The sequence below is a fragment of the Protobothrops mucrosquamatus genome, unplaced genomic scaffold (assembly GCF_001527695.2).
Source record: "Protobothrops mucrosquamatus isolate PMUCROS unplaced genomic scaffold, P.Mucros_1.0 scaffold2680, whole genome shotgun sequence".
Lineage (NCBI taxonomy): Eukaryota > Metazoa > Chordata > Lepidosauria > Squamata > Viperidae > Protobothrops > Protobothrops mucrosquamatus.
The window spans coordinates 369,649-388,351 of record NW_015388727.1 but is presented as its reverse complement, the minus strand read 5'-3'; the positions used below and the strand labels follow the sequence as shown (position 1 = coordinate 388,351).

The window sequence follows — 18,703 nt, the reverse complement described above, 5'->3', positions numbered from 1 at the left end:
TGAGGGGAAAGGGAGAGGTTTCCAAGCTCAGCCATGCTGGCTCAGGAATTCTGGGAGTTGAAGTCCACGAGTCATAAAAGAGCCAAGGTTGCCTATTCCTGCTATAGATCAAGGAATCCAGAGAGAGATGTGATTCTCAACACATTTACTCCAAGAAGTCAGAAAATATGATAAATTCCAAGTCCTATCAAATAAAGAGTTCTCTGTTACACTGAGGCTTGTCTATACATTTCTCTTTAAATGGGCCCTACAACAATTATGGCTACTCAAGACATATATATGTACAGTATATGTACAGTATGTCATCATTGTGAGCTGATGCTTAAATAGATTTAACTGCCTAAGAATAAACGGTCCATATGAGAGCTGATTTGAGTTGTTTTATTTATTACATTTATATGCCACCCACCTCATTATCCAGAGCAACTCTGGGCAGTTATAATTGTAACAACTGAACCACATTCTCCATATTTCTTCGAAATCACAACATTAACAGAGGCCCAGAGTTCATTTTCCATTTCCTCAAAGCTATCTCTAAAAATGCATCTTGTATCTAAAAGCTTGACCCAACTTGAAATTTAAATCTCAAATCGGGATTATTTCTAGGGAAGTTGGCACAGAACTGTGACCTTCAAACAGTGGGCTGAAGTTTTAGATTATCTGTGTTTATTGTTATTATTTATTATTATTTTGTATTTCAAATCTGGGTGTGTGTGTGTACGTTTAAAGAACATTGTTGAACAAAAGGCAAATGTTTTTCAGGTCAAAAGATGACGGATGAAATAAACCTCTTGTCAAAACAGGAAATGGAGTGACATCAGAAGCTGACTCATGCATCTAAAAGCCATCATTGGTAAAGACATTCAATAATTGTTTAGAATAAGCTTATTCCTGAGAAATCTTTTGTCTTGAGATACTATAGTATAAAGAATACAGCCTAGTAGCTATTTACCAATTCCCCTGCCTAAAAGTCTAACATAGCTTATACAAGCCAGAAGTCGTAATTTCTTTATTTCCATACTAGCTGTACCCAGCCACGCGTTGCTGTGGCTCAGTCTGGTAAAAGTGTGTGTTGCTTTTACGTCCAACAGATGGCGCTGTTTTTCAAAAACATGTTTTTACCTGTCACAGGTGTGACATCTATATAATATAGGTATATAAAAACACGCGCGTATTCGAATGCAATGTTGTGTCAAAATTTCAAAGCAATCGGTGAAGAACTTTCGGAGATTTAAGATTTTGAACAAACGAACATTTACATTTTTATTTATATATAAGATAGATAGATTTAGGGGTTAACCGGGCTTCGTAGATCTGTGCGACAAAAATGGAAGTAAAGAATAGTTTTCATATTTCTTTCTCTGCCACCTATTATTCTACGGAGGTTCTGCATTCTGTAGCCCCATGTCTGTCAATCTTGAAGCAAGGTTAAACAGTTACATCAATATGTTAATTGCACTATCAATGTGGCAGCACAAAATAGGATGCTCTCCTTGTGTTGACTAGTAACTGCAAGCTCTTCAGCCTCAAATCTAAGGCCAATTTTGAGACTGTGTCTTACACATCTTTCTATGACCCCCTAAGTTATTTTCATTTGTAAAGTTAGTTGACTCTGAGGGTTCTTTGGTGCTCTCTGAGCTTGGTTTTTTCCTTGCAGACGTTCAAACTAGGTAACATCATCAGGGCTAGAAGGGAGTGAGGCATGCTCTCTACTTACGTACAAGACACAGTTACACACCCCACTCACTCCTCCTAGCCCTGATGGTGATACCTAATTTGGTAATGAAACATCTGCAACAAAACGACCAAGTTCAGAGAACATCAAGGCACCCTCATTTCAACCCTGAGCTACAAATAGTATCCTTTATCAGTTAGTTGACTCTACAAGCCACCAAGAATAAGCAAGCACGTCGCATCTATGCACAGCAGAATCTAAGACATCTCTCCTACAAATGTGTCATCTATTCTCCATCTCTCCTTGTCTTTCTGAGTGGGAGGTGCCGTCTTCCCCAGCACTAGATGGAAGGCAGTGCAGTACAAGTTCAACCAACTTTGCTTGTGATGGTGTGAATCCACCATCATATCCGTCTCTGCACTCATACAAGCACAATTTTCCAATCTCAAAATCAATTTTCAGCTTCATGCTGAAGAGGTCCATAAGCATTATCTAATTTTCTCTGAACAACACACAAATCTTAACCAACTGCACTAGCAAAATTGCTTTCTAATCAATTCTCCTTCCATTCCTCCTTCTCCACATCTTAGATTTTAGCTTCATGGCACAAATCAAAGGATAGAACAACAAATTACCATTTTTAAGTCCAAACATGTCTGTTCAAGATTTGACCCACCACATCACAGAGTAACTACAACAATATCAAAAAAAACTAACCCTACACCCAAGTACTACCAATTAAGTACTTCAACTAAAGTTACTAACTCCATCTCGTTCCAAAAGAACAGAAAACTGCTAGTGAGAAAATACATATTAAAGAAAAGTATACTTGTCAAATAACTCTCGACTGCTTTCGTTAACAGGCTGTGTTGGAAGCAGCATTCCTAGATATAATATTGGTACTGGGCTGAATGTTCCCAATGAAGAAAAAACATTTATTCAGTAATTATTGATCTCTGCATCTCTAAATCAGGTAGGTATTGGATATAGTTTCTCAGATCTTTGGAGTAAAAAAGGGAGAAGACAGAAGCTTGGCCAGCACACATGTGTTTTCTTAATTCCCCAGCCCAGATCCCTTCCTGGCCCACATATCCATACATTTCTTCAGTTGACCAGTCAAGCTTGAAAGTAGAAACCAACTGGGGCGAAGAACTTCTTCAAATGCTGCATTTGGTAGTGTGTGCTTTTAACAATTATTTCCAACCCTGACTGATCCAGAATTATATCGAGACTTCCAGCATTACATGAAGGGGGTGGGCAAGCAAAACAATAACGCAACAATATTCATTTGGACGCAGACTCATCTAACCAGCCACAACTTTGTTCAGCAGACCTGCTTGAAAGACGCCAGCAGGTCTTTAATCAGAAGTAAACGATTCCTGTTGGAAAAGAAACAGGATATGTTATTCATCTCCACCTCTTCGCTAGGATATGTGTCAAGAGATAAATCACTATTTATGCCAAACTCTTTGGGTTTTGTTTGGCTAATGCACAGAGTTGGCCTTCAAGACCAAACAGCAATTACTAAAAAATTTTAAGGTTTCCTGGCTAACCTGTAATATGCTATTCCGCCATTGCCTTAGGCCAGGGGTAGGCAACCTTGGCTCTTTTATGACTCGTGGACTTCAACTCCCAGAATTCCTGAGCCAGCCACGCTGAGGGGAAAGGGAGAAGTTTCCAAGCTGAGTCATGCTGGCTCAGGAATTCTGGGAGTTGAAGTCCACGAGTCATAAAAGAGCCAAGGTTGCCTACCCCTGCCTTAGGCTGTATGAGTTTGCGAACCAAATGTTTAGTAGCATTTTCTGCACAAACACGGGTAGTCCTTACGACCACAACCGAGCTCAACATTTCCATAACTAAGCAAGGCAGCTGTTAATGGAGTTTAGCCCCATTTTACAGCTTTTCTCGAATCACTGCCCTGGTAAAGTTAGTAGCACAACTGTTGAGTGAATCCAACTTCCCCATTGAATTTGCTCATCAGACAGTCACAAAAGGTAGACTATATGTCATAAATATGAGCCACTGGCCAAGAGGCCGAATTTAGATCACGTGACCCTGGGGATGCTGCAAAGGTCGTGTGAAAAAAGGTCACTTTTTCCCAGTGTCGTCGTAACTTTGAACGGTCACAAAATGTCACAAAAAGCCGAGGACTTTTCTCAGTTGGGAAATACACCACGGGAGTTGAAGACGATACATTCTTCAAACGGATACCTTGAAATGTTCGATGCACTTTAGCTTTCTGAGCTCTGCGATGGAGCTACAGAGGTAGCAAACACCTCACCTTGCTATGGATTTCAAATAGCGCGATGTTCCGTTTTCCACGCTGTCACATCACAAATGGGCGTCAAGTCAAAAACTACCTGTAGTTTTAATTGGGTTGCTCTCCCACTACCTCCCATCTTTTACAATCCTAAGGCTCAGATCCTAAAGCTCCCGCACATCTAATTGAATGTGGAAGACATTTCTGTCAGGGACAGTTACCTTCCATGTTTCTCCAGTTTTTTCAATCACGATAGTCTGTGTTTCCCCACCAGGTGATGGGGCTTTGTAGTCATCGGATAAGAGGCCAAGGATGGGGTAATGATTCCTGTATCTGGTGGTGAAAAGCGGCGAAAAGCAAAACATTAGCCCCGATGCTCAATTCGATCTCAGATGCCATTGTTCCATTCTTCCAAGCAGGGCAGGACTATAATCTGTCTATTGCAACAATTGTCACAACTAGATTGAAAGCCAGTTAGGGTTAGTAGTTTGGGCATCAGGCTAGAAACTGGGAGACCGTGAGTTCTAGTCCCACCTTAAGCATGAAAACCAGCTGGGTGACTTTGGGCCGGTCACTCTCTCTCAGCCCTAGGAAGCAGGCAATGGTAAACCATTTCCCAGATCTTGCCAAGACTGCAGTGACTTGTCATAGACCGAGTCAAACACACACACAAAGGATTCTAGGCCACCCTATTTTTAAAAAAATCCAACTGTGCCAGTTGAGTTATACCTATAATTTTATTTATCTACATTGAGAAGAAATGGGAGGATACACATGGCACAAAAATTCCTGCACTGTATCTGTTAATTTTTTCCTTTTGGTTTTTTCCCCGTCTTTTCTTTTATAATTTGGATTTTCACCAGCTGTTTGGGAGACCAAATTTAATGTGAATTGTGATAAAAGCAATGAAATGTTTTCTATTTCAATCTCTCCTATGGAATAGGATTGTGAATCTTAGCTAAATTAAACCCTGCCAGGGAGGGTTACTGTGGTTTTTAATTACATTCCAAAAAAAGACATTCTGTATATTTTATTCTAAGTGTATTTTTTTCAATAAGTTTTAGTTTCTGCTGTTGTGTTATGGCCTAGTGTCAGTTTATATTTGTTTTTAAGTTTGCTGGCAAAAAGATCAGTACCCAAAAAAACCCAAATACACTTGTAGATTTTACAAACAGAAACCAACAGTTGCTTGCGATAGCATTACTTTTTTGTGATGATGGTCTTTGTGATTCCTTGGGATGGATTGATGGCTAATTTTTCTTGCCTCAATCTGAAGATTTCCTAAAAGATTAAAAAAAAAAAGAAACCATTTCAGGCACAAAGACATCATCCCATATAGACTATTCAACATTTCATACCCTGCTGTTTCTTTGGCCGTTCAGAACCTTCCCAATGCTGATTAAGCTTGCTGAAAATAGATCCCGAGGAAAAGCGACATAAATTAAAGAGTGACTAGGATGAAATTCTACTCATGGACACCATCCCAGGACCCAGACGGACAGCTAGGAGAAATCTGAGATTGACGGTTGAGTTCTTGGTAGTTTCCTGATCTTGTTTTCCTGTAGATGTTTCATTACCAAGCTAGGCAACATCATCAGTGCAGGGGGGAGTGACGTTTTGCTGGAGCTTACAGAAGCTTGCCTTGCTAGTCTTAGTTGGGGTGTGGCTTCTTCCTTCAGGGCTCCTTGATTAGGGATTGAGCCAAGAATCTGATCAACTCTCCATGCGCCTCGACTTACCTCTTCCTGCCGTTTGATGCAGGCCTCTCTCTCCTCCAGCTTCAGAATCAAGTCTTGCAGTCTTATCTGCAGGTCAGTGTCAGTCCCTTGCTTTCTTGAGAAATCCTTCTGGAATTCGGACAACGTGCACTACACGGCAACAACAACAACGACAACAAAGCTCATAAGTGCTCAAGAGGCAGCTTTGTCATACCTAAATACAGGTAATCCTGGACTTGACGACCACAACCAAATTTCTGTTGCTTGAGCAAGACACTTGTTGAGTTTTGTCCCATTCTACAAGCTTTCTCACCACAGTCAAGCGAATCACTGCAGTTGTTAAGTCTGAAGCAGGGCTGTTAAGTGAATTTGGCTTCCCCATTGGCTTTGCTCGTCAGAAGGTGGCAAAAAGTGGTCACATGACCACTGGACGCTGCGACCGTCCTAAATATGATCCAGTTGCTAAGCATCTGCATTTTGAGCACTTGACCATGGGGATGCTGCAACGGTCGTAAATGTGAAAAATGGTCATTAGTCACTTGTTCCAGTGCCATAACTTTGAATGATCACTAAGCAAATGGCAGTCAAGGACCATCTGGGTGCCTCTGAGTGAAGCTGAATCCGATGGGTGTCACTATGCAATTGTCAGGGTAACAGGGTAGAAATCGTTTGCCGCTATCTCCTTCTGGAATGGATGCTAACCTCCCAGGCTAGTCTGTACTTTTGGGGATGTCCATGTGGTCCTCTGTTTAACAATCTCAACCCAACCCAGGTTCCAGGTCAGACAAGGCCAGCCAGGTATCAAGTCCTGTCGAAGGCCCACCTCTGCAAAATGGGAATGGCTTAAAAGAGAGCCCAACAATGTGGCATCTTTGATAAGGAAGCCAACTTACCCGCAGAGTGCGGATCTCCCGGTCTTTATCGTCTCTGAGTTGGTTGATCATCTCTACGTAGCGGCTGGACAGTTCATCTGTGGTGGTCTGGCCCAGAGGATTGGTGGAAGTCTGAGCAAAGGAAAAAAATTAGTTTCTGCAATTAAAAGAAACCACTAACAGTTCTTTAAAGCACATAATGAGAGATTTATCCTATGGAACATTCTTTCTTTCTTTCTTTCTTTCTTCCTTTCTCTTTCTTTCCTTCTTTCTTTTCTTTCCACCTTCTTCCTTTTCTTTCTTTCTCTTTCTTTCTCTTTCTTTTTCTTTCCTTCTTTCTTTCATTCCTTCCTTTCTTTCTTTCTTTCTCTTTCCTTCCTTTCCACCTTCTTCCTTCTCTTTCTTTCTCTTTTTTTCTCTCTTCCTTCCTCACTGCAGTTTCCGTTAACCAGCAGCCATTGTCCAAAATCTTTGCTAATCTATATTTTGAAAAAAATCCAATGTATTGAATCACGATTCAGATTAAATGTACTTAAATAGATGTTTGTGTATTTTCCATCCCCAACCTGCTTTCTCACAGCCCAGCCTCCAAAGCGCAACTTCCTGCAAACGAGTGGCCACCGTATCTAATTTCCCATGACAATTCTGCTTCTGGATCCAAGAGAGATGTAGAAAGAAAAGAAAGTGTTGACCTCAATGGGCAGAGGCTGCTGTCCGTTCACCGGACCCCCCTCCCCCTTTTTTTTACTGTGGTCCTCCTTCTCTTTTCAAGGCTAGTCCTTGGAATTCCAAGCATCAGCTGACCACTGACCAACGGAAAGACAGGAAGACGGTTTACCTGGAGTCTCAAGTTCTGAATTTCCTGCTCCAAGGCTCGTTTGCTGTATTCCAGGTCTTTCAGGCGGAATTCCCGCTCGCTGTCGTTGTGACGGAGAGACAGCAGTTGTTCTTCCAGGGAACGACACTTCAGGGTGTATTCACGGAGAGCTTGCTGCAAACCCACCCCAGCCAAAAGGAAACAGTCTTAAGTGTCTTTGCCAGCTGGGAAAACCTAATTCCTTAAGGCTTAGCTTAATGCAGTTGCATCTGTATATCTGTGTATTTTCACAATTCTCTGCTACCATGTTGGGCCACTGTTCCTACGTGCTGGTCACCTTGGAATATTTCTGATTGACCATCCTGTCAAACATGGTGTCAACGCTGCTAACATCGGATGTTCTTGCTTTGACAATATATGAAGATGCAGCCATTTTCTCTCTAACCTGTGTGTTACTTTTAGAGTTAGAATTAGATGATGCTGGGGGGGAGGGGGAAGAATGTGTATGGGGATTAGTTAGACATAACAACATCACAGTGGAGTATTCTTCCAGGCTGTTTGAAATAAGAGACGATAAGGAATGGCGGGTTATGGAACTGGAGGGAAGGTTTGCATTTCAAACTAACTGGAGAATGTGATTTATGACTGTTAATTGGAGGAGGGAATTGTGCTTTGATACTATGTGTTTAGGGGAGGGGAATTCAGATTTTGGCTTTGACCATGTACGTGCCGACGCCATGCTACTTGAATAAAGATTCTTTAAGGTAAACAATGCCTCGAAGTTCTTTGAAGAATATCATCTGTCGGAACCATGATCCATGGACTTTGAATAAGCAAGATAGAAAGAATAATGAAGCTTCTGAACTCTTGAGAATTCCAAGAACCACCAAGAAATCCAATGGATCATTGAACAAATCAACCCAGAGCTGAGGGTGCCTAGGTGCTCTCTGAGCTTGACAGTTTTCTTGCAGATGTTTCATTGCCAAACTGGGTTGCTCTCAATCCCATTCCTTACTAGCACTGATGATGTTATCCAGTTTGGGTAGTGAAACATCTGCAAGAAAACAGCCAAGCTGAGAGAGCATCAAGGACCCCTCATTTCAACTTTGTGCTACAAATATTCTCCTTTATTGGCAATCCAGAGTTCTCACTTGAAGCACCAATGTTCTGATTTGGGCTATCCTACGCTGCGCACAAAGTAGGAGAATGCTAGGAAAGAGAAGAAGTGTACAACTAATAGCAAGGAAAATGGGACTCTATTACAGTGGTGATGGGAGCACCATTGGAAGATCTGAGGGCCCAAGTCAGGGCCAGATCCTCTCGGAGAAAATCTATGTGGTTGCTAAGAGTCAATGCCAACCTGATGGCATATAACCAGCATTGTACATGTTGTTCATACATCACACTTAGTCACCTTTCATTGTGGTTATTGCCTAAGAATTTAGACATACATTGAAGCTACAAAGCAAGACATGATGGTTATGACTGTACAACATCACAGTATTCAACATATGAGATTTTTTTCCCTCTCGTAACAGGAATAGGAAATGTTTATCTAGCCCAGTGTCTCTCAACCTTGACAATTTTAAGGCATGTGGACTTCAACTCCCAGAATTCCACAGCCAGCATTGCTGGCTGTGGAATTCTGGGAGTTGAAGTCCACATGCCTTAAAATTGTCAAGGTTGAGAAACACTGATCTAGCCTAAACTAATCTGCTGATTGTGTTTTTCTATCCTTCTCCCCGCCAACCTTTTCTGTTTTCACAGGATTTGGTGTTCTCTCCCCCCCAAGGTTCTTTTGGTAATAGAACTTTTTGGGATTAGATCAACTGATAGGTCAACACAAAAACCGACCGCTGGACAAGACAACAGTTTAAATCAGGAGCCAACATTTGGTACCACAAGGTGTGCCCCTCACCTGCTGTTGACGATTATTCTCACGCACAGATGCCAAAAGCGTCTCATATTCTTTTACTTGAGCTTCCTTGAAAGACAGATCTTTCTCAAGCAGCATCTTGTCCATTTCCAGTTTCTGTAAAAGTCCAAAGACAGGCTGTTCAAAATATTCTATTTGTGTTACAAACAGATCTGGCTGGCTGTTTGCCTCACAATTTATAAACAAATCATATATTAAAAAAGTTCTATATGCTATATCCCTTCCTTCCTTCCTTCCTTCCCTCCCTCCCTTCTTTCTTTCTTTCTTTTTTCTTTTTCTTTCTTTCTTTCTTTCTTTCCTTCCTTCCTTTCTTCTTTCTCTCTCTCTTTTCTCTCTCTCTCTCTTTTCTCTCTCTCTCTCTTTTCTCTCTCTCTCTCTCTCTCTCTCTCTCTCTCCCTCTCTCCCTCTCTCTCTCTCTCTCCCTCTCCCTCTCCCTCTCCCTCTCTCTCTCTCTCTCTCTCTCTCTCTCTCTCTCGATCCAGGAAACTGGAATGCTTGGATCTCCAAAGGCTGGGTGGGTTTATGGCTGAGCCATAAAGTCAGTCCTAAAATGTGCCCTTCTTGTTTTGCGGCACACTGAGACTCACACCTGCACCTGTACCTCTGAAGAGGGGCAGAAATTAATGGATTAAAAGCCAGTAACCTGTTGAAAAATAAGCGTGGGGGAAACGAACAAAGGGATCAGTCAGAGTTTCCAATGAAACTGCAAACAATGCAAAATATCTCTAATTGAAAACGTCCCAAGTACATAATGGTTCGTAACTACCCAGTCACCTATTCTCCATGGTTCGGTCCCAAAAGATTGTTCCAATTGTCCCAAGAGAAAAGTAACTGCAAGCTGCTTTACAATCTTTGAGAAATGGTGACTGACGCAGCTTTCATTTCCACCATCCAAGAAAGGATCAGAAATGTCTACCCGGAATTTGTATGCATGTCACTCACAATCAAGGCGATTCTCAAAAGCAAGAAGAGGATCTTGAAAATCGGAAACTGCTTTATGAATCCTGGCTCTAGATCACAAGTACCATCTGGGTGCCGCTTGCCCTATCCTGGCCTCCCCCAGATGTGTCTGAAATGTACATTCCAACCCGCAGGTCCTAACACATCTGGAAGACACCAGTTCAGGGACGGCTGTTCAACCCGCTTCCACGCATTCTAAGCAACACAACTACGCACCCCTAAGTCATCCTGCAGATGGACGAGCTCTTCCCGAAGGTTGCTGAAGGTGGTAAGGACAAGTCGCATGGACTTATCAGCTGTTGCTCTCATCTAGGAAAGGTGGACAGCAAAACATTGTTTAGGATGGTTTTGGAGCAGACAGATTGCAATACGAAATCAAACATAGTTTCAAGCATGTTAGCGAGCTGGAGACTGGCAGGACAATTCAAATCTTCAATCACACTCCAATGTCCTGTTGGTAAGAACTGGCTAGGTCAGTGATGGCGAACGTTTTAGAGACCGAGTGCCCAAACCGCAACCCAAAACCCACTTATTTATTGCAAAGTGCCAGGGGCCCATCAGCATTGTGGTGCCCTCAGGGGTGCAACCACGGGTGCAAAAATGGCCCACCGTGCTGCAAGGTGCAAAAACGGCCACCGCTGCACCGCGGGGTGCAGATACAAGGTGCTGCACCAAGCAAGAATGGGGCAGGGCTAGTTGAGTATCATGCAGGCACTAGCCCCTCATTTGCAGCGCGTGCATACTCGCGGCCCTGTGCGTGCACACACACATGTAAAATACTTCCCCCTCCCTTTTCTTCCAGTCCACCAATCGACAATGATTGGTGACCTCTGCTCTACCACCTCTACTCGAGCTTGCTGGTCGATCGCTTCACCTTCTTTGTGCTGGGCGGTGGTGGCAGCCTGATGGACCTGCTGCTGGCGGTGGCATGCATGCCAACAGAGAGGGCTCTGAGTGCCACCTCTGGCACGCGTGCCATAGGTTCGCCACCACTGGGCTAGGTGAAAATCTGGGGAAAATAGCATTCCTTGGTTTCCCATCGTATGATTATCCTGAATAGTGTCCATGCTACCACAAGGAATAGGAAACAAGATAGATCACGTTTGAGCTCAGAATACATTTACCAACTCGGACACTACTATTCCAATATTTTAGGCCGAACACTGAGTCGTGTTATTTGCTCCAACACCTTGAGATTTCATTTCATTTATCTTTTGTTGCTTTTAATGCCTCCTATCATGAATATGATTTATTGCATATTTCCTAATTATATTGCATGAGGGATGGTGAAGTGGTACTTTCCCAAGAAGACGGGAGCATCATCTAAGGAGGCGGGTCAGACAAGAGGCAGCCCAGCCCAGAACTGGATCGGAGGCAGAGAAAGACAGCAATTCCATAGACTCTCCCAGGGAATATCCAATTGCTGTGACAGTAATAGTGGTTTACTCTGGCAAGAGTCTGTCTGTTGTGTGTAAGCAAATAAAGAACTGAACTCTGGCTGGATTGTTCTGTGTCACTCTTGGGCTGACATATAGTGGTTATTCATCAACACGGGATCCCATCATAGGAAGGACAGTAAGTAAGTATGCCAAATGCATCAGTACTGTGTGGTAGTGTGTAGGGGTCTGGGCAAAAATGGCTTCACAACACAATTTCCTTGGATTTCCACAAATTTCTCCATAACCCCTTACCTCCAGAAGGTAACGTATCTGTTGTTTTGTCGACTCCGAAAGCCCTTTAGGAATCAAACTCTCAATATCCTCTGCCTATTGGAAACAAAACAAGAAATAAAATACATATTATCCAGGAGTGCCGTTACAAATTAATCAAACATTGGGTTCAATTTCACGTCTAAATCCTATTGGATTGGACATGAAAGACAGCTAGTCACTGTTTGCTTATTAATGCACAAAACTCGGATATTTCTATAAATTCTTGGCACTTACATCATTCAGGGATTCCAGATCGCATCTTCTGTAAGAGAAACACAAGAAAATATTAGCATTGTCATTTCTCTATCCACCGAGTACATTATAATTGTCACCACCGTTGTTATGGTAAGTCTTTCATTCTGACTTAATTGAGAAACGCATATCCTAAATTACCTTTAATAAAACTATGCTTTGCTTCCGGAACATCACGTGTAAATATTTAGATACAACACACCCATCCACAAATAAGCACGTCCCTGTAATGCAGTCCAACTGGTGGCAGTCAGGATCGGAAGAGCGATGACTCTTCTTTTTTAATGGCTAGGTCAATTGCACAAACCCGGGCAACTGTGATTTATCGTGCAAACTATGACCACGTTATGGTTTAGCCTGACTTGGGAGATCAGTATGTAGCAATTATATACAGGTGGACTTTGTTTAATGACACTTGTTCAGTGACCATTCACACTTGCAATGGTGCTAAACAGGTGGCATTTACAACCAGTCCTTGAAATTCCAGCTGCCACAGGACCTCCAACTGGCCTGGATTTCTGGCATTGTAGAGTCCCATGATCACCACTTGTAACCTTCCCAGCCAGTTTCCCACAAAATCAATGGGGAAGACAGTAGGAAGTCGGAAGCTGCTGTCATGCAAGGTCCTCTTTTAACAATGGTAACTGGAGACTGCTGTAACTGCCATTGCTAAGATTTCATTTGACAACATCGGATGTTCTTGCTTTGACTCACATCACTTAATGACAGTATTTCCCGTATTAACTGAGGACCATCTGTAACTGAAAAACTAAGAATGTTGTGACAACATTCATACATAATACGAGGGTTGGAGTTATGTGTTCTATTCACAGAAATGAACCAAGGATGTTTAAGTTAGAGGAATTCAAGGGAAATTGATTGAATGGGGTTCGGGAAACCTGAATCCACCCCCCGCTTCTCAGGATTACTGCAAACAAACAGAACTGCAGCCTGCTGTTCAGGCAAGCAGTTCTGCTTCCTTTCCAAGGAGGGCTGCCAAACATTCTCCAAATTCCAAGCATGCTACCGCTGGGGATGGGACCTCTACCTTCCGCCCAGCTTCTCAACATGCTGGAGCAAACAGCTGTGCAGGTCGTTGCTCTTGCGGTGCAGCTCTGCTAGGAGCTCCCCAAAGTATCGGCAGTCCAGCTGGTCATTTGTCTCCTGGATGTACTTCACCTGAAAGGAGATCATAAAGGACACCCGTTAGAGTGGCCCATTCCTTGAGCAGAAAGCAACGTTCAACCCTTAGCAGGCAAGTGGCTGATTTAAAGCTCTCCTCCATTCTTGATTGCACACTGCATTGGCCTCTTTTCTGCACACGTTCTCCCCTTGGGGTGCCTTTCAAATATTTCTAGCTTGATTCATTATTTCTTCAATGTCCTTATTTCCTACCCAAGGCATCAATAAAACGCAGAATGTCCTGCAGCGGTGAAATTCTTCTTGCCACCAGCAATGCAAGATGGAACTTGGTTTGCAGGATCCAATCTGGGTCGGTCCCCGGGATTAGAGGCTTCCAAGCTTTTGGATTCATGCTGAAGCCCATCCTCAGGGAATTTCTCTCTCACAAGAATGTGTGAAGAGAGAGATGTTCCCCTAGATGGGCTCCAGCACGAATCCAAAAGCTCAAAAAGAATAAAACTTGGATCTCGGTGACTGACCCAGATTGGATCCTGCAACATTATCCTGGGACACGTAGATTTGCTTTTATTCGTAACTTGGTTTGCCTGCTTTTGAGTCAATGTGTTCTACCAAGCCAGTCAGTGGGGTTGATAAACCGTGATTAATGGCCTATGGTGCAAAAGCAAATCTAATTTTTCAATAAAGCAGTTTAAACTTGGGGGGGGGGGAAGAAGTGTAAAAAGAAAAGGCAAACGCTTTAAAAACTCAAATGCTTTGGGGGGGAAAGGTTTGGTACTTTGCAGCATAATATACAGTTAAAAACTTCATTGCTGCAGTTAAAACAGCACAAAGCAATTTATGTTATTTCTGCTTTCTACTTTTTTTATTTATTATTATTTGTTCTTCACAAAGGAGGAGGGTTTGGGGGGGAAAAACACAGCTTTTTTCCTGGTTTCCCACGATGCGTCTTCAGCCTCTCAAGGCACCACAAAGCAGATGTGGCTGCTGTTTGCCTAATTAGAATTCAACCTTCTCCTTTTTCCCAAGCACTCCACCTAAATTTATTTTGTTTCATAACTTGTGGCGAACTTGGAATGAATTGTCTTGTGGAGGCTCCTGCAACATTACCTGCCTAGTTGCTAGAGGCGAACATCGCACACGTTTGATTTAACTCCCTGATAATTTCAGTGCAGAAAATGGGAGCAACTGCATCCTTTCCCGCCAGGCTGGGTGTGGGCCATTTTTGCAACTTGAGCAGAATGGTTCAGAAATTAGATTTGATCTGATTGTGTTGTAAACTGACAGCCACTTTATCTGCAAAGAGTGGCTCTTTGTGCATCTAAGAGCACTCTTCCATGCATGAGGCTTCTGAGCTAGACAGCTGAGTCCTTTTTGGACCAGAAAACATCCACTTAAAATGTTGTATCTCAATGTAGACAACTTTAAAACATGTGGACTTCAATTCCTAGAATTCCCCAGCTAGCTTGTCTGGCTAAGGAATTCTGGGAGTTGATGTCCACACGTCTGAAAGTGACCAAATGTTGGAAATGTAAAGAATCACTAGGGACCTACTATCATATGTGGTGGGAATGTTCAAAAGTACAAAACTTTTGGCGTTTGATAAAACAGTGGCTAGCAGAGATACTAATGCAGAACATTGAGCTAAAACCAGAACTCTTTCTGTTGGGTATCACTAAGGATAGATACAATAAAGGATCTCTATACCTATTATTACACATGCTAACAGCAGCAAGATTAGCCTTTGCACAGAGATGGAAGGATAATGAGACACCCTCAGAAGAAGAAATAATAAATAAGATTTTATCCTGTGCGGAAATGGATAGGTTGACACTAGAACTTAAGGATAAGAGTGAAACAGATTATTATGAAATCTGGGATAAATTGTACAATTGGTTGGGGAAAAATAGATGGAAAAACTCTCTGATTCATACTGAAAATATTAAATGAAAATTTAGAATATAGACGACGGGACCCACCAGAGAGAATATTTAAGAGAAAAAGAGACATTTGCTTGAATATGTGGATTACGCATTATAGAAATCAATTGTTAACGATCTTTCCTTACAAATGTAAACTAAGCAAACACACTGTTAACCGACTATTATGTGATTTATGTTTTAAAAACCAATAAAATTTATTAAAAAAAAAGTGATCAAAGTTGAGAAACACGTATTGATCGGTTAAAGGCTTACCGGTTCACGTGTCTGTATGATAACTTTATTAATGCTGCTCTTTCCAACATCATTGACATAGACAGGAGTGGAGTTACAGGCATTGGTTGTGCGTTGGCCTTGCTGAATCACCTGGACTCGTTCCACTGGCTGGCTGACTTGGCATTGGTCAGTCTGGCTTTGTTGCAGGTACTGGTACTGCTTCTCCTAAGACAAAAAGAGAATCCCTTGAAAGCTCACGTCTTTTGTGCAAACCCTTTGTCTTAAGAACCCAGTTCGTGTTAGGAAACAGAACACTTAAATACAGATGCGGGAGATGGGGGTTAAAAAGAAGGGAAGCTGGAAGACCTTCCCCTTTTCATGGGTTACAGGTAAAAGCAGGTGTGGTTTCGGAGTGGCATGGCCATCCTGAACGTTTTTGACCACCCAGTGGACACCCTGGGGTTTAAATAATAACATTCAAGTCAAAATGATACAAATAACAATCTAGATCAAGGGTAGTCAACCTTGGCTCTTTTATGACTCGTGGACTTCAACTCCCAGAATTCTCAGGAATTCTGGGAGTTGAAGTCCACGAGTCATAAAAGAGCCAAGGTTGACTACCCCTGATCTAGATCGTTTGAATTCAAATTCAAGTAACTTTATGGTGATTGCTAACCAGCAGGACCAGCTGAAGTGTAGACCTACCTCTTAATCCTCAACTTCTAAAGGTTGACACAAGTTTCAATAAGTTTGGCATTGAAAATCCTTTAGAACAGTATTTCTCAACCTGGGTAGCTTGAAATGGTGTGGATTTCCAACTCCTAGAATTCCCCGGCTGGGGAACCGTTTGAGCTGAAGTCCACCCATCTTCTAGTTTCCAAGCTTGAGATACACCATAGAATAGAATGAAGATAGATAGAAGCCTTCCTCCAGGATTCCCTACCAAGCAACATTTCTTCCAAGATAAAGTCTACTGTGTGTGATGAACCAGCTCTGAATTTGACTTTGACCTTATTGCTATGTTTTGTTTACGCAGTGAGCTTGTTTGCCTACTGGGATTTGTGAGCCAGCTTAGGGACACACAGCTAACAGCGGACTGTGCCATGCGTGAACCCAGCCAACAATGGCTCATTGTGCGGTGGACTCCATGTGTGAACTCAGTCCTATGGCAGACACAACTTTATAGAAAAGAAGTTTTTTTTCATAGGGAAGCTATTTCCAAACCAAGCTCCATAGTCAAATCTGCATTTGGCTTTGTTTCCAAGAATTCTGATTCCTTCCTCTTTCTTTTTACACCTGGTTGGGAAGGAAAAAAAAAAAGAACTTCTGCTTTGCAGGTTATTGTAATACAGGCCATTGGTTTGCAAACCTCTGAGATTTGTCTTGCAAAGCAGCACGTGTGAACTGGAAAATGTCCACAAAGGGCCATTTTATTAGGCTGTGCAGTGATCCACATTCAGAAGGGAAGTCCAGATTTAGAGCACGAGGTGGTAGACGCATAGTCCCTGCAGAGAACTCTTAAAACCAAACCCATCTTGACCAGGATCACACTGTAGCTGTGAAACACAACTGTACAAACCTCAGGAAATTACCCAGTTGCTCTCGGCTATTCCGGAGAGGAGCTGCAGTGTACCCACACAATTCCAATCACATTTTGCATTTTGAATATTTAGATTTGTCCATTGCAAAATTGTTCATAGTCTTCCCTTTGGGACTTTCGCATGGATTCCCCTGAAATTCCATCCAGGAAGCTAAGCTTTGATGCCAAAGAATAACAGAACAATGGAGCTGGAACCGATCGCCAGGATCAATCCTCTGCAATATGCAATAAATCATTTTTGAGAGGTGAGTGTTCCAGCCTCTTTTTCAAATCTCCAGAAGGTTTATAATCAAGCCAGGTGCAACTTTTTTTTTCCAGCTCTGTAGTGACAGGAACAACCTGGTGGTCAAAGAATCCGTGGCTGGACACCAGTCCCTCCAGCTGAACGTTGTTGGTACTGTTTATTTTAATGGCCTACGAAGATCTTCCTTCCCAACTGTGTCCTGCTTCAGAAAGTGCCCCTAAGAAATTCCACCAGGCTAAAAATGAGAATATACCATCAGAGGAAGAAGTGATAAAGAAAATCCTGGACTGTGCTGAGATGGACAAATTAACAAAAGAGATAAAAGAAAAGGAAGACACAGAATACTATTTAATATGGAGCAAGTGGTATGTCTGGCTAGAAAGTAGAAATAAGAGGGAATAATTGTGGAAAAGTTAAACGTGGAAAATGTGTATATAATAATGTATGAAGGAAGAAAAATGCAAATAAGAAATAATGGGGCAACAAGGACAAATACTCTAAAGAAGAATAAGGGGGGGGAAATGTAAATAATAGAAGATTACTGTTACGAAATTGCTGTTAAAATATATACTGTGTATATATGTGTGTTATGTTTTGTTTTGTTTTGTTGGTTTAAATAATAAAAATTTAAAGAAAAAAGAAAGAAAGAAATTCCACCAGGCTTCGTACCAGATGTTGAGCTCCACAAATTCCTCATTTAGGTGTCTACCTGTGCTTCAAAAAAATGTGTCTAGCTTTCCATCTGGATCAGCTTCCTCAAAAGAAGCTTGGGCAGTCTCTTTGTCTCAACTGAGATTTTCTTGGTAGGCAGGCAGTCACTAGGATGTTTCCAACTCAGGGTTGAACTGTGGGGTCCTTGGTGCTCTCTGAGCTTTCCTGCAGACGTTTCAATACCCAACTAGCTAACATCATCAGTGCTAGAAGGAAGTGGGGTTTACTCTCTGTATACAAAAGGGTAAGTATATAAACAGAGAGCACTTCCCTTCTAGCACTGATGATATTACACAGTTGGGTAATGAAAACGTCTGCATAGAACAGCCATTCTCAGAAAGCAACCAAGGACTTCACAAGGATGTTTGTTCTCTAGTTTTCACACAAGCTGATGCTTCGGGCTTCCTTGTTCACCTGTTCTCCGCCCCCCTCCTTGCAATTCCTCTAAACTGGTCTTAAAATAACTTTCTAGTTCACCTGAGACTCTGAAAAGGGAACACCTTGGAACTTTATACCCATGGAGAAGAAAGGGCAAGGTGAAACAACGCACTATTCATTTGTTTCAAAAGGGAAGGGTGCCTATTGAATGGGCAGCTTTGCCAGGGCAGCCTCCAGCTTTTTGTGCAACTGGCTAAGTTGTTTTCATTTGC

The 18,703-nt window shown here is 42.2% G+C and overlaps 1 protein-coding gene across 1 annotated transcript in view; it reads right to left on the bottom strand.

Moving 5' to 3' along the window:
- Positions 1 to 1,848: 1,848 nt before the first annotated feature.
- POF1B (POF1B actin binding protein) overlaps positions 1,849 to 18,703 on the bottom strand; it is a 46,733-nt gene continuing 29,878 nt past the window's right edge. The window contains exons 7-18 of the mRNA XM_015825531.1: positions 15,538 to 15,723; positions 13,251 to 13,381; positions 12,185 to 12,212; positions 11,930 to 12,004; positions 10,455 to 10,547; positions 9,261 to 9,374; positions 7,364 to 7,516; positions 6,547 to 6,657; positions 5,675 to 5,803; positions 5,140 to 5,216; positions 4,157 to 4,268; positions 1,849 to 3,054 (exon numbers count right to left, since the gene is read on the bottom strand). Coding sequence (XP_015681017.1) covers positions 3,034 to 3,054; positions 4,157 to 4,268; positions 5,140 to 5,216; positions 5,675 to 5,803; positions 6,547 to 6,657; positions 7,364 to 7,516; positions 9,261 to 9,374; positions 10,455 to 10,547; positions 11,930 to 12,004; positions 12,185 to 12,212; positions 13,251 to 13,381; positions 15,538 to 15,723 — 1,230 coding nt within the window. The 3' untranslated portion in view covers positions 1,849 to 3,033. The remainder of the gene's footprint in view (positions 3,055 to 4,156; positions 4,269 to 5,139; positions 5,217 to 5,674; positions 5,804 to 6,546; positions 6,658 to 7,363; positions 7,517 to 9,260; positions 9,375 to 10,454; positions 10,548 to 11,929; positions 12,005 to 12,184; positions 12,213 to 13,250; positions 13,382 to 15,537; positions 15,724 to 18,703) is intronic.